Below are 14,732 nucleotides of genomic sequence, written 5' to 3'. Positions count from 1 at the left end.
GTAGGGTCATATATTTATATATGTTTGTACGTATTTATTACTCTATTTATTTATTTTATTTGTACATATTTATTCTATTGATTTTATTTTGTTAATATGTTTTGTTTTGTTGTCTGTCTCCCCCTTCTAGACTGTGAGCCCGCTGTTGGGTAGGGACCGTCTCTAGATGTTGCCAACTTGTGCTTCCCAAGCGCTTAGTACGGTGCTCTGTGCACAGTAAACGCTCAATAAATACGATTGAATGAATGAATGAATCCCAGGGGTCCCCTTCAGCCTCTTCCACTCTGTGCCCCTCCCTACTGTCCCTGTTCCTAGAGGATGAGGTCTTCCTGCCCAGCGAACCTCAGCGACACGAGTTTCTTCTGCGGGACCACGGACTCATTTACAAGGGACAGGAGAACTGGATCACTCCCTCGCCTTGGAACTTCGGGCAGGTGACAACCCCCCAGGGATCAGCTTCTCAGGGCAGGGTGGCACCACAGACCCTCCTCTGGGGCCTGCTGCCATGGAAAGTTGGCATTGGTCAGCGCTCGGTCGGTCCTAAGCACCATCCAAGCCCAGGCTTGGTATTTCTTGAGCGCTTATCCAGTACAGAAAGCTGTCCTGAGCACTTTGCCAGAGTTGGTAGATATGTTCCCCATCCACAACGAGCTTACAGTCTAGCGGGGGAGCCAGCTGTTTATATAAAGAAATTACAGATTACGGTGCAGAGGGAGGGTTGAATCCAGCGCCTAGAACAGTGCTCTGCATATAGTAAGCGCTTAATGAACGCCATCATTATTATTATTATAAGGGCAGAGGGGCAGAAGGGAGGTGAGGAAAGGAGGGCTTAGAGAAGACTTCTTGGAAAGACGTGATTTCAGTAAGGCTCTGAATGTGGGGAGGGTGATCATCGGTGATATTACAAAGGGAGAGGAATTCCAGGCCAGAGGCAGAACATGGGCGAGTGTCAGTGGGGAGAAAGACGAGATCCAAGTACGGTAAGTAGGTTGGCATCAGAGGAACAGCGTAGAAAATCAAAGAGGTGCGGTAATAATAATAATAATAATAATAATAATAATAATAATGGCATTTATTAAGCGCTTACTATGTGCAAAGCACTGCTCTAAGTGCTGGGTAGGAGGGGGCAAGGTGATTGAGTTCTTTGATACTGATGGTAAGGAATTTCTGTTTGATGTGGAGGTGGCCAAGCAACCACTGGAGGTTCTTGGAGTGGGGAAAAGTGGCCTGAATGATTCTGTAGAAACATGATCCGGGCAGCAGAGTGAAGTATGGCCTGGAATAATAGTGATGGCATTTGTTAAGCGCTTACTATGTGCAAAGCACTGTTCTAAGCGCTGGGTAGGAGGGGGCAAGTTGATTGAGTGCTTTCATACTGATGGTAAGGAGTTTCTGTTTGATGTGGAAGTGGCCGAGCAACCGCTGGAGGTTCTGGAAGAGTGGGGAAACATGGCCTGAACGATTCTGTAGAAAACTGATCCGGGCAGCATAGTGAAGTGCGGCCTGGAATAATAATGACGGCATTTGTTAAGCGCTTACTATGTGCCAAGCTCTGTTCTAAGTGCTGGGCACTCTTCTAAGCGCTGGAATGGGAGAGACGGGAGAGTGGGAAGTCAGAACGGAGGCCGATGCTTAGTACAGTGCTCCGCGCACAGTAAGAGCTCAATAAAAACATGGAAAGCGCCCCATGTCTGCTGTGTGACCTTGGGCAAGTCACTTAATCAATCAATCAATCAATCTTATTTATTGAGCGCTTACTGTGTGCAGAGCACTGTACTAAGTGCTTGGGAAGTACAAGTTGGCAACATATAGAGACAGTCCCTACCCAACAGTGGGCTCACAGTCTATAAGTGGGCTCACAGTCTTAACTTCTCTGAGCCCCAGTTACCTCATCTGTAAAATGGGGATTAAGACGGTGAGCCCCACGGGGGACAACCTGATCACCTTGTATCCCCCAGCTCATAGAACAGTGTTTTGCACATAGTAAGTGCTTAACAAATGCCATCATTATTATTATTATCATTATTAAATATGATTGAATGAATGAATGCAGTAATCAAGGCCCTAGAGATTGATTTTGAGCCGGTCCTGGCCCTTGTGGGGTGCAGCCTCCAGTTCGGGAGAGAAGAAGACAGGCACGTGAGGAAAGAAATCACAATAATCATAATAATTGTGGTATTTGTTAAGTGCTTACTGTGCATCCGGCACTGTACCAAAGCACTGGGGTGGCCACAAGAAAATCGTGTTGGACGCAGTCCCTGTCCCACATGGGGCTCCCAGTCTCAATCCCTATTTTCCAGTTGAGGTAACTGAGGCACAGAGAAGGGAAGTGACTTGTCCAAGGTCACCCAGCAGACAAGTGGCGGAGCCGGGATTAGAACCCAGGACCCTCTGGCTCTCAGGCCCGTGGTCTACCCACTGCGCCGTGCAGGCAAATTGAGGATGCCCAGGAAGTCAGAGAGACAAGAGGGCAGCGTGGTGCATCACTGCCTGGTCGCTGTTGGACAGGGCAACCCTCAGACGCTCCCCTGCTCCCATTAATCAATCAATCAATCGTATTTTTTGAGTGCTTACTGTGTGCAGAGCACTGTACTAAGCGCTTGGGAAGTCCAAGTTGGCAACATATAGAGACAGCCCCTACCCAACAGTGGGCTCACAGTCTAGAAGGGGGAGACAGAGAACGAAACCAAACATATTAACAAAATAAAATAAAGAGAATAGATACGTACAAGTAAGATAAATAAATACCCATTACCCGTCTAAGCTCTGGCCGGAAGGCGGGATGGGGTTTCAGGCTTGGGGACGGAGCAGGGAGGATCTATCCTTGTGTTCCCGGAATCCCGGTGGAGGGGGAACCCAAGGCCCCCCGCCTGCAGGGCATGCCCCCTCCCCCAGGAAGGCCTCCCTGACAGCCCCAGCTTGTATCGGGTAGCCGATTCCTCTTCCATCTGCTCCTCTCTGAGCAGACCCCCTTGCCAGCCCAGTGGCCTGCCCTCTGCTATTTCTCTGCCCTCTGCCTCAGGTTGATCAGAAGCGCTTGGGATCCTTTGCCGGCTTCCTCCCGGTTGGCAGGGACTCCGGGTGTCCTGCAACTGAGCCCCTTCCTTCCTCTCCCCCTCGTCCCCCTCTCCATCCCCCCACCTTACCTCCTTCCCTTCCCCAAAGCACCTGTATATATGTATATATGTTTGTACATATTTATTACTCTATTTATTTACTTATCTTACTTGTACATATCTATTCTATTTTATTTTGTTAGTATGTTTGGTTTTGTTCTCTGTCTCCCCCTTCTAGACCATGAGCCCACTGTTGGGTAGGGACTGTCTCAATATGTTGCCAACTTGGACTTCCCAAGCGCTTCGAACAGTGCTCTGCACACAGTAAGCACTCAATAAATACGATTGATTGATTGATTGATTGACTCCCGGCCCACGTCCTCCCCCTGGCCTGGAATGCCCTCCCTCTGCCCGTCCGCCAAGCTAGCTCTCTTCTTCCCTGCAAAGCCCTACTGAGAGCTCACCTCCTCCAGGAGGCCTTCCCAGACTGAGCCCTCTTTTTCCTCTCCTCCTCCCCATCCCCCCTGCCTTACCTCCTTCCCCTCCCCACTGCACCTGTATATATGATTGTACAGATTTATTACTCTATTTATTTTACTTGTACATATTTACTGTTCTATTTATTTTGTTAAGGATGTGCATCTAGCTTTACTTCTATTTATTCTGATGACTTGACACCTGTCCACATGTTTTGTTTTGTTGTCTGTCTCCCCCCTCTAGACTGTGAGCCCGTTGTTGGGTAGGCACCATCTCTTTATGTTGCCTACTTGTACTTCCCAAGCGCTTAGTACAGTGTGCTGCACACAGTAAGCGCTCAATAAATACGATTGAATGAATGAATGAATGCAAACCTCTTCCTGGTTCAGAGCCCAGGTCTCCCTCCTCCCTCCTATCTCTCTCCCACACTGCCAGCTCCGGTTGTGGTCCGCGTGGTTGCCCAGCCTTGCTTCCCCCAAGGTCTGCAGGAGGACGGCTGGCTGCTTCCAGCCTGCATGGATGCTCTGCCCCACCCCTGCCCGGGCTTGCATCCCCCAGGGCCCACGGGAGGGTCAAGAAAGGACTTCCCAAGCGCTTAGTACAGTGCTCTGCACACAGTAAGCGCTCAATAAATACGATTGATTGATTGATTGATTGAAAGAGGATGAGTGGCCACCGATGGGCCTTGGCCGGGCAGAATCCGGCTTCTGGGCGTGTTGCATTTTCTAAAATGGCAGCTCCCCATCCCCACATCCTCCACTCCGACCACCGAGGCCCAGTTTCCACTGGGATCCGGGGTCTGGAGGCCAGTGACTGCTGTCGTGGCTACCGGCCCCATTGGCCACCTCGGAGGTAACACGATGTGTGCCGTGCTAGCCATGCCCAGAGCTGTTTCTGGAAGCCCCCAGAACTAAGGGTGATTTCCCCGGGGGTCCCTGACTGGCCCCCTGGATCTGGGAGACTCTGTGTTCCCCTCCCGGAGGAACTCAGCATTCCCCTTCTGGTTCCCGGGGAGCACAGATACTGCTCTGAATCATGAGGCTGGGCAGCAGGGGCCGAGGAGGGGCCAAAAATGAAAAACACCAGCCGAAAACTGACTGCCGGGATCAATCTGGATGACTAGCCCTCCAAACGTGTGGGCCGAGAAGACTAGCCCCCTGAACCCGTGGGCAGAAGGGGCTTCCTCTCCCTCCTCCTCCATGCCCTATGTCCCCTGAGACTCAAAGAAAAGCAGCGTGGCCTAGTAGAAAGAACACGGCCCTGCGCGTTGGAGAACCCATTTTGCCCATTGGGTGACCCTGGGCGAGTCACTTCACTTCTCTCTGCCTCAGTTTCCTCACCGGTAAAAAGGGGATTCACTACCTCGTCTCCCTCCTACTTAGAATCTGATGTCCGCGTGAGACGGGCTATTTCCAATAATAATAATCATGGCATTTATTAAGCACTTACTATGTGCAAAACACTGTTCTAAGCGCTGGGGAGGTTACCGGGTGATCAGGTTGTCCCACGGGGGGCTCACGGTCTTCACCCCCATTTTCCAGATGAGATCACTGAGGCCTAGAGAAGTGAAGTGACTTGCCCAAGGTCACCCACCTGACGAGTGGCGGAGCCGGGATTTGAACCCGTGACCTCTGACTCCAAAGCCCGGGCTCTTTTCCACTGAGCCACGCTGCTTCTTCTCATCTTGTATCTACTCCAGTGCTTAGAATAGTGTTTGGCATAAGGAAAGCACTTAATACCACAATTATTATTGTTGGGGGAAGCAGCGTGGCTCAGTGGAAAGAGGCCAGGCTTGGGAGTCAGAGGTCATGGGTTCGAATCCCGGCTCCACCAATTGTCAACTGGGTGACTTTGGGCGAGTCACTTTGCTTCTCTGGGCCTCAGTTACCTCATCTGGAAAATGGGGATGAAGACCGTGAGCCCCTTGTGGGACAACCTGATCACCTTGTAATCTCCCCAGCGCTTAGAACAGTGCTCTTAGTAAGTGCTTAATAAATGCCATAATTTTTATGGAGCTCAGATTCTGACTCGGGGATGAGTGAAAGAGAGACAGAGAGATAGAGAGAGAGGGTCTGGGCCATGAGCATTACTGATTGGCCACTTAGATCCTGGTTTCAGGCTTCTCGGCTTTGGAGTCAGAGGTCATGGGTTCAAATCCCGGCTCCGCAAACTGTCAGCTGTGTGACTTTGGGCAAGTCACTTCACTTCTCTGGGCCTCAGTTCCCTCACCTGGAAAGTGGGGATTCATTCATTCTTTCACTCAATCGTATTTATTGAGCGCTTACTGTGTGCAGAGCACTGTACTAAGCGCTTGGGAAGTACAAGTTGGCAACGTATAGAGACGGTCCCTACCCAACAGTGGGGGGATGAAAACTGGGAGCCCCCCGTGGGACAACCTGATCACCTTGTAACCTCCCCAGCGCTTAGAACAGTGCTTTGCACATAGTAAGCGCTTAACAAATACTATTATTATTATTATTATTATTATTCTTACAGGCTTTCGGGGGCTGAAAGAGCGGCTGGCCTGCCTATCGGCTCAGGGAAGGGGCTACTTCTGGTAACCATCCCACTCCCCCATCCCCTCAACAGGACAGTCCTTGTCTTGGGGGGCACTCTGTGATCTGGGAGGGAGGGCCCAGGATGCCGCAGTCGGGGCCAGAGGGGGAGCAGGAGTGGAAGTCAAGCGCTTAGTACAGTGCTCTGAACACAGTAAGCGCTCAATAAATGCGATTGAATGAATGAATGACGCCCTAAAGACTAGGCCTAGGACTACATGTATATATGTATCTATGTTTGTACGTATTTCTCTATTTATTTTACTTGTACATATTTATTCTATTTATTTTATTTTGTGAATATGTTTTGTTTTGTTGTCTGTCTCCCCCTTCTAGACTGTGAACCCCCTGTTGGGTAGGGACCGTCTCTATATGTTGCCAACTTGGACTTCCCAATCAATCAATCAAACAATCAATCAACCAATTAGAGAAGCAGCGTGGCTCAGTGGAAAGAGCCCGGGCTTTGGAGTCAGAGGTCGTGGGTTCAAATCCCGGCTCCACCAACTGTCAGCTGTGTGACTTTGGGCAAGTCACTTAACTTCTCTGGGCCTCAGTTCCCTCATCTGTAAAAAAATGGGGATGAAGACTGTGAGCCCCCCGTGGGACAACTTGATCACCTTGTAACCTCCCAGGGCTTAGAACAGTGCTTTGTACTTAGTAAGCGCTTAATAAATGCTATTATTATTATTACTATATTATATTATATTATATCAATCAGTCAATCAATCGTATTTATTGAGTGCTTACTGTGTGCAGAGCACTGTACTAAGCGCTTGGAAAGTCCAAGTTGGCAACATGTAGAGACGGTCCCTACCCAACAGTGGGCTAACAGTCTAGAAGGGGGAGACAGAGAACAAAACCAAACATATTCACAAAATAAAATAAATAGGATAGATATGTACACGTAAAATAAATAAATAAATTGAGTAATAAATACGTACAAACATATATACAGGTGCTGTGGGGAAGGGAAGGAGGGAAGCACTTAGTATAGTGGTCTGCACACAGTAAGCGCTCAACAAATACGATTAAATGAATGAATGTGCAAAGCACTGTTCGTTACAAGGTGATCAGGTTGTCCCACGGGGGGCTTACGGTCTTCATCCCCATTTTACAGATGAGGTACTGAGGCCCAGAGAAGTGAAGTGACTCGCCCAAAGTCACCCAGCTGGCAGTTGGCGGAGCCGGGATTTGAACCCATGACCTCTGACTCCAAAGCCCGGGCTCTTTCCACTGAGCCACGCTGCTTCTCCAATGCCCCTGCTGCCCCCACTGTCCCCCTGCTCCCACCACCAGTGCTGAGACCTTCTTTCCCTTTCTTGTCCCCCAAACCACCGGTCAGTTTGAGGGGGACATTGTAGACATCTGCCTGGACATCCTGGACCGGAACCTGAGCTTCCTAACGGAGCCGGCGCTGGACTGCTCCCGGCGGGGTAGTGGTGTCTACATCTGCAGGGTGGTGAGTGCCATGGTGAGAAAGTCATCCCAGATCCTCCTCGCCCTCTTAGCCGGCCTCCGTGTCTCCCTTTTTTCCCGCTCCCCTCCAGGGTGGGGACAGACCAACTTCGGTCATTCTTTGCATCGTATTTATTGAGCGCTTACTGTGTGCAGAGCACTGTACTAAGCTCTTGCAGTGTGGCTCAATGGAAAGAGCCCGGGCTTTGGAGTCAGAGGTCATGGGTTCAAATCCCGGCTCTGCCAATTGTCAGCTGGGTGACAGCTTCTCTGGGCCTCAGTTCCCTCATCTGTAAAATGGGGATGAAGACTGTAAGCTCCACGAGGGACAACCTGATCACCTTGTAACCTCCCCAGCGCTTAGAACAGTGCTTTGCACATGGTAAGCAGTTAACAAATGCCATTATTATTAGAGAAGCAGCGTGGCTCAGTGGAAAAAGCATGGGCTTTGGAGTCAGGGGTCATGGGTTCAAATCCCGACTCTGCCAACTGTCAGCTGGGTGAGTTTGGGCAAGTCACTTAACTTCTCTGTGCATCAGTTCCCTCATCTGTAAAATGGGGATGAAGACTGTGAGCCCCACGTGGGACAACCTGATCAGCTCATATCCTCCCCAGTGCTTAGAACAGTGCTTTGCACATGATTGGCGTTTAACAAATGCCATTATTATTAGAGAAGCAGCGTGGCTCAGTGGAAAAAGCATGGGCTTTGGAGTCAGGGGTCATGGGTTCAAATCCTGGCTCAGCCAACTGTCAGCTGGGTGACTTTGGGCAAGTCACTTTGCTTTTCTGGGCCTCAGTTCCCTCATCTGTAAAATGGGGATGAAGACTGGAAGCCCCACGTGGGACAACCTGATCAGCTTGTATCCTCCCCAGCGCTTAGAACAGTGCTTTGCACATAGTCAGCGCTTAATAAATGCCACTATTATAGTGTGTGGAGGGAGTTGTGTGTGTGTGAGAGAGAGACTGTTACTTTCCTGCAGTTTTCTCCTGCTCCTGTGAAGCCACTTCACACAGGCAGTCTCAGCTTGGGCATTCTATCCTCTTGTTTCAATCTATCAATCAATCAGTGCTATTTATAATAATAATAATAATAATAATGGCATCTATTAAGCGCTTGCTACGTGCAAAGCACTGTTCTGAGCGCTGGGGAGGTTACAAGGTGATAATAATAATGATGGCATTTATTATGCGCTTACTATATGCAAAGCACTGTTCTAAGCGCTGGGGAGGTTACAAGGTGATCAGGTTGTCCCACGGGGGGCTCACGGTCTTCACCCCCATTTTCCAGATGAGGGAACTGAGGCCCAGGGAAGTGAAGTGACTTGTCCAAAGTCATACAGCAGAGAGCCCGGGCTTTGGAGTCAGAGGTCATGGGTTCAGATCCAGACTCCACCACTTGTCAGCTGTGTGACTTTGGGCAAGTCACAACACTTCTCTGGGCCTCAGTTCCCTCATCTGGAAAATGGGGATTCACTGTGGGATAACCTGATCACCTTGTAAGCTCCCCAGCGCTTAGAACAATGCTTTGCACATAGTAAGTGCTTAATAAATGCCATCATCATTATTATTAAGTGGAGAAGCCGGGGTTTGAACCCATGACCTCTGACTCCAGAGCCCGGGTTCTTTCCACTGAGCCACTCTGCTTCTGTCACCCCAGTGTCCACTCTGGCTGAATTCTTCCCCCATGAGCCCACTGTTTGGTAGGTACCGTCTCTATATGTTGCCAACTTGTACTTCCCAAGCGCTTAGTCCAGTGCTCTGCACACAGTAAGCGCTCAGTAAATACGATTGATTGATTGATTGATTGATTGATTGATTGTGGCCCCATGGGCCCCTCGAGGGCTCACTCCAGCCTCAGGACTCACGCGGCCTAGTTGGGTTCTCGGGCCTCGGCCTACCCTCCTGGGGCTGACTCGATTTTCGAGTGCATTCCCTCGTTCTCCGCCGGTTTTGGCCTCGACGGCCTGCTCCCGAGGGCTGCATTTGGGGGGCTTCCAGGGAGCAGATGGAGGGGGCCTTCTCCCTCGTAGATCAACAGCAACGACGACAGCGGGGTGCTGCAGGGCAACTGGGGCGAGGACTACCGGGACGGCGTCAGCCCATCCGAGTGGAACGGGAGCGTGGCCATCTTGAGGCGGTGGCGCGCGGCCAATGGCCAGCCCGTCAAGTACGGCCAGTGCTGGGTCTTCGCTGCCGTCATGTGCACAGGTAAGATGCGGGGGGGACCAACAAGCGACAATTGCCATATTTGTTAAGAGCTTCCTACGTGCTAAGCAGTAGGGTCAGTGCAAGGTAATCAGATCAGATAATAATAATAATAATAATAATAATAATAATACCTTGTAAGCTCCCCAGCTCTTAGAACAGTGCTTTGCACATAGTAAGCGCTTAATAAATGCCATCATTATGATTAAATAGCCAAGAATTAATATTATCATCAATAATCATGATAATAATTATCATTAATGATGATTAATTATGATTAATGATATAATTATCATTATAATAATATAATGATAATGATGATGATTCATTCATTCATATTTGTTGAGCGCTTACTGTGTGCAGAGCACTGGACTAAGCGCTTGGGAAGTACAAGTTGGCAACATATAGAGATGGTCCCTACCCGACAGCAGGCTCACAGTCTGGAAGGATGATGACATTTATTAAGCCCTTACTATGTGCAAAGCACTGTTCTAAGCACTGGGGAGGTTGCAGGGTGATCAGGTGGTCCCACGGGGGGCTCGCGGTCTTCATCCCCATTTTACAGATGAGGGAACTGAGGCCTAGAGAAGTGAAGCGACTTGCCCAAAGTCACACAGTGGACGAGTGGCGGAGTTGGGATTCGAACCCACGACCTCTGACTCCAAAGCCCGGGCTCTTTCCACTGAGCCACGCTGCTTCTCGATACACTTCTTGCCTCCATGGGGCTCACAGTCTAACCGGGAGGGAGCATGTCTACATGTCTACCCGTCTCCATGTTTGGTTTTGTTCTCTGTCTCCCCCTTCTAGACTGTGAGCCCGTTGTTGGGTAGGGACCATCTCTATCTATTGCCAAATTGGACTTTCCAAGTGCTTAGTACAGTGCTCCGCACACAGTAAGCGCTCAATAAATATGATTGAATTCTACAGATGAGGAAATGGAGGCCCAGAGGCATTACAAGGCTAGCCAACAGTCACCCAGCAGGCCATCCCCCCTGCCTTACCTCCTTCCCCTCCCCACAGCACCCATATATATGTATATATGTTTGTACGGATTTATGACTCTATTTATTAATTATTTTATTTGTACATATTTATTTTATTTTGTGAATATGTTTTGTTGTGTTGTCTGTCTCCCCCTTCTAGACTGTGAGCCCGCTGTCGGGTAGGGACCGTCTCTATATGTTGCCAACTTGGACTTCCCAAGCGCTGCGTACAGTGCTCTGCGCACAGTAAACGCTCAGTAAATACGACTGACCGAATGAATGAAAGTGGCAGAGCCAGGATTAGAACCCAGGTCCCACAACTCCCAGGCCTTTGGTCTTCCCACGAGGCCACGCTGCTTCACTTGCCAGGTGGTCCCAGCCCCGGTCATCGAGGTGGGCGATGCGCTCCGTGTGCGGGCAGCCCGTCGGCTGGGTTGAGGAGCCCACTGTTGGGTAGGGACCCGTCTCTATATGTTGCCTACTTGGACTTCCCAAGAGCTTAGTACAGTGCTCTGCACACAGTAAGCGCTCAATAAATACGATTGATTGATTGATTGATTGAGGGTGAGCTGCAAGGAGGGGCCTTGGCTGTCTAGGAAATCCCAAACCTTCCTAGTTGGGAAGGAGGGGAGCGCTCCGGCCTAGGCCGAGAGTTTCCCTGGGAGTCCACCTACCTATTGGCCAGCTGGTTTTTCGCCCTTTGGCCGGCCGGCTGGCTGGTTGTCTGTCTGAGCGGCCCCCCCTTCCGCAGTGATGCGGTGCCTCGGTGTCCCCACGCGTGTCGTCACCAATTTCTGCTCAGCGCACAGCGGGGACAGGAACCTGACCGTCGACGTGTTCTACAACGACAGCGCCGAGATGCTTCCCGGGGAGAGCAAGGACAGGATCTGGTGAGGGCTGGGCCCGGGAATGGGAGGGTATTGGAAGCTGAGAGTGGGGGGCACTGTCTGGGGGATGTGGAGACACCCGGGGGACCCAGAGGGGACACTGAGGCAATTGAGGATGGGGGAATTTGGGGATCAAGGAGTCGGAGAGTGGGAATGGAGAGAGGCAGTTGGGAGAATCCTGGGTTCTCGACTGTGAGCCCACTGTTGGGTAGGGACCGTCTCTATATGTTGCCAACTTGGACTTCCCAAGCGCTTAGTACAGTGCTCTGCACACAGTAAGAGCTCAATAAATACGATTGAATGAATGAATGACTACAAGGAGGGTCCTGGGAATGTGGAGGATGAAGGGAAGGGGGGCACAGAAAAAGGAGCCAGGCCAATTATTACTGCTATTATCATTATAGAGAAGCAGCGTGGCTCAGTGGAAAGAGCCCGGGCTTTGGAGTCAGAGGTCATGAGTTCGAATCCCGGCTTCTGTGACCTTGGGCAAGTCACTTAACTTCTCCAAGCCTCAGTTACCTCATCTGTAAAATTGGGATTAAGACTGTGAGCCCCACGGGGGACAACCTGATCACTTTGTATCCCCCTCAGCGCTTAGAACAGTGCTTTGCACATAGTAAGCGCTTAACAAATGCCAACATTATTATTATTATTATCATTATCTAGACTGTGAGTCCGTTGTTGGGTAGAGACCGGCTCTATATGTTGCCAACTTGTACTTCCCAAGCGCTTAGTACAGTGCTCTGCATACAGTAAGCGCTCAATAAATACGATTGAATGATCCCAAGCGCTTAGTACAGTGCTCTGCATACAGTAAGCACTCAATAAATACGATTGAGTGAATGAATGAATTATCATTATCTAGACTGTGAGCCCGTTGTTGGGTAGGGACCGTCTCTATTTGTTGCCAACTTGTACTTCCCAAGCGCTTAGTACAGTGCTCTGCATACAGTAAGCGCTCAATAAATATGATTGAATGATCCCAAGCGCTTAGTACAGTGCTCTGCGTACAGTAAGCGCTCAATAAATACGACTGAATGAATGAATGAATGAATTATCATTATCTAGACTGTGAGCCCGTTGTTGGGTAGTGACTGTCTCTATATGTTGCCAACTTGTACTTCCTAAGCGCTTAGTACAGTGCTCTGCACCCAGTAAGTGCTCAATAAAGTCGATGGAATGAATTATTATTGCTACTATCATCACCATGGTGATTATCGTTACCAGTATTATTGTATTTGTTAAGCACTTACTAGGTGCCAAGCACTATTCTTGGCACTGGGGTAGATACAGGTTGTTAAGTCGGACACAGTCCCCAGCCCATATGGGGCTCACAGTCTAAATAATAATAATAATAATAATAATAATAGCATTTATTAAGCACTTACTGTGTGCAAATCCTGGCCGATGTGGTGGGATGGAGTTATGGAACTGGGGAGGCACGGTGGGAATGGGGGCCAGTTGGGGGAACACTGGAGTTGAGGAGGGTCCCAGGGATGTAGAGGATGGGGGGAAGTGTAAGGGACAGGTCACTACGGAGGGATGGAGATTGAGGGGACTTGGGAGAGCAGGAGCGCAGTAGGGATGGGGGAGCAAGAGGGGCTTGGGAAAATTGTGGTGCAGGATAAGTGGGGGGGGGGTTGCAGGGTTCATGGGGGCCTGTGGGAAGGGCCCTGGGAATGCTCAAAATGAAAAGAGTTCATCCCAGAGGATGTGGATTGTTGTTTCTCAGAACTAAGGGCCCTAGGCTGCTACTGTTGTTGCTTTTCCCCCTCATAATCACCTTGTATTTCCCAAGCGCTTAGTACAGTGCTCTGCGCACAGTAAGCTCTCAATAAATACGATTGAATCATTATTCATGAATAATCATCCATTCATTCAATCGTATTTACTCAGCGCTTACTGTGCGCAGAGCACTGTACTAAGCGCTTGGGAAGTACAAGTTGGCAGCATATAGCAGCGTGGCTCAGTGGAATAGAGCACGGGGTTTGGAGTCAGAGGTCATGGGTTCAAATCCCAGCTCCGTCACTTGTCAGCTGTGTGACTTTGGGCAAGTCACTTAACTTTTCTGTGCCTCAGTTCCCTCATCTGTAAAATGGAGATGAATACTGTGATCCCACGTGGGACAACCTCATCACCTTGTATCCCCCCCAGCGCTTAGAACAGTGCTTTGCACATAGTAAGCGCTTAATAATTGTTATAATAATAATAATTATTATTATTATTATTATATAGAGACAGTCCCTACCCAACAGCGGGCTCACAGTCTAGAAGGGGGAGCAGACAACAAAACAAAACATGTGGACCGGTGTCGTCACCATTCATTCATTCATTCAATCGTATTTATTGAGCGCTTACTGTGCACAGAGCACTGTACTAAGCGCTTGAGAAGTACAAGTTGTCAATATATAGAGATGGTCCCTACCCAGCAGCGGGCTCACAGTCTAGAAGGGGGAGCAGACAACAAAACAAAACATGTGGACAGGTGTCAAGTCACCAGAATAAATACATTCAGATGCACAAACGCAGATCTCCACACACAGAGATACAAACTCATAGGTGTAGATGCACACACAGACACACACATTCAACCACACAGGCACATCTACTCGCCAACACAAAGACACAACCCATTAGTAGGCTTTGTTGAGCTCCTACTGTGTGCATACGCTCGCTGTGGGCAAAGAACGTGTCTTCCACCTCTATGATAATAATAATAATAATAGCATTTATTAAGCGCTTACTATGTGCAAAGCACTGTTCTAAGCGCTGGGGAGGTTACAAAGTGATTAGGTTGTCCTCACAGTCTTAATCCCCATTTTACAGACGAGGGAACTGAGGCCCAGAGAAGTTAAATATTACATTGTACTCTCCCAAGCACTTAGTTCAGTGCTCTGCTCCAAGTAAGCTCTCAATAAATATCACTGATGATGCTGTATTAAGCACTTGGGAGAGTAGAGTAGGGGTAGAAGGGAACTCACAATCCAACAGGGAATAATAGTTTACAGATCAGAGGAAAAAGTGCTCAAATACTAGAGAATATATAATGATACAGACTAAAGGGTTAGGAGATGTTGTCATTATCAGTTGGTTAGGGGGGTTTAAGTTCTGAGG

General features: G+C 49.2%; 1 protein-coding gene across 1 annotated transcript in view; it reads left to right on the top strand.

The window, feature by feature from the left end:
• The window catches only part of TGM7 (transglutaminase 7), a 42,275-nt gene that overhangs the window by 8,184 nt on the left and 19,359 nt on the right, over positions 1 to 14,732 (top strand). Inside the window, exons 4-7 of the mRNA XM_038740896.1 lie at positions 316 to 434; positions 7,431 to 7,559; positions 9,574 to 9,751; positions 11,483 to 11,621. Of these exons, the coding sequence (XP_038596824.1) occupies positions 316 to 434; positions 7,431 to 7,559; positions 9,574 to 9,751; positions 11,483 to 11,621 (565 nt within the window). The remainder of the gene's footprint in view (positions 1 to 315; positions 435 to 7,430; positions 7,560 to 9,573; positions 9,752 to 11,482; positions 11,622 to 14,732) is intronic.

This window comes from Tachyglossus aculeatus (genome assembly GCF_015852505.1).
Source record: "Tachyglossus aculeatus isolate mTacAcu1 chromosome 12 unlocalized genomic scaffold, mTacAcu1.pri SUPER_6_unloc_1, whole genome shotgun sequence".
NCBI lineage: Eukaryota > Metazoa > Chordata > Mammalia > Monotremata > Tachyglossidae > Tachyglossus > Tachyglossus aculeatus.
Note: the sequence above shows the minus strand (reverse complement) of the source record. Positions and strands in the feature narration are given on the sequence as shown.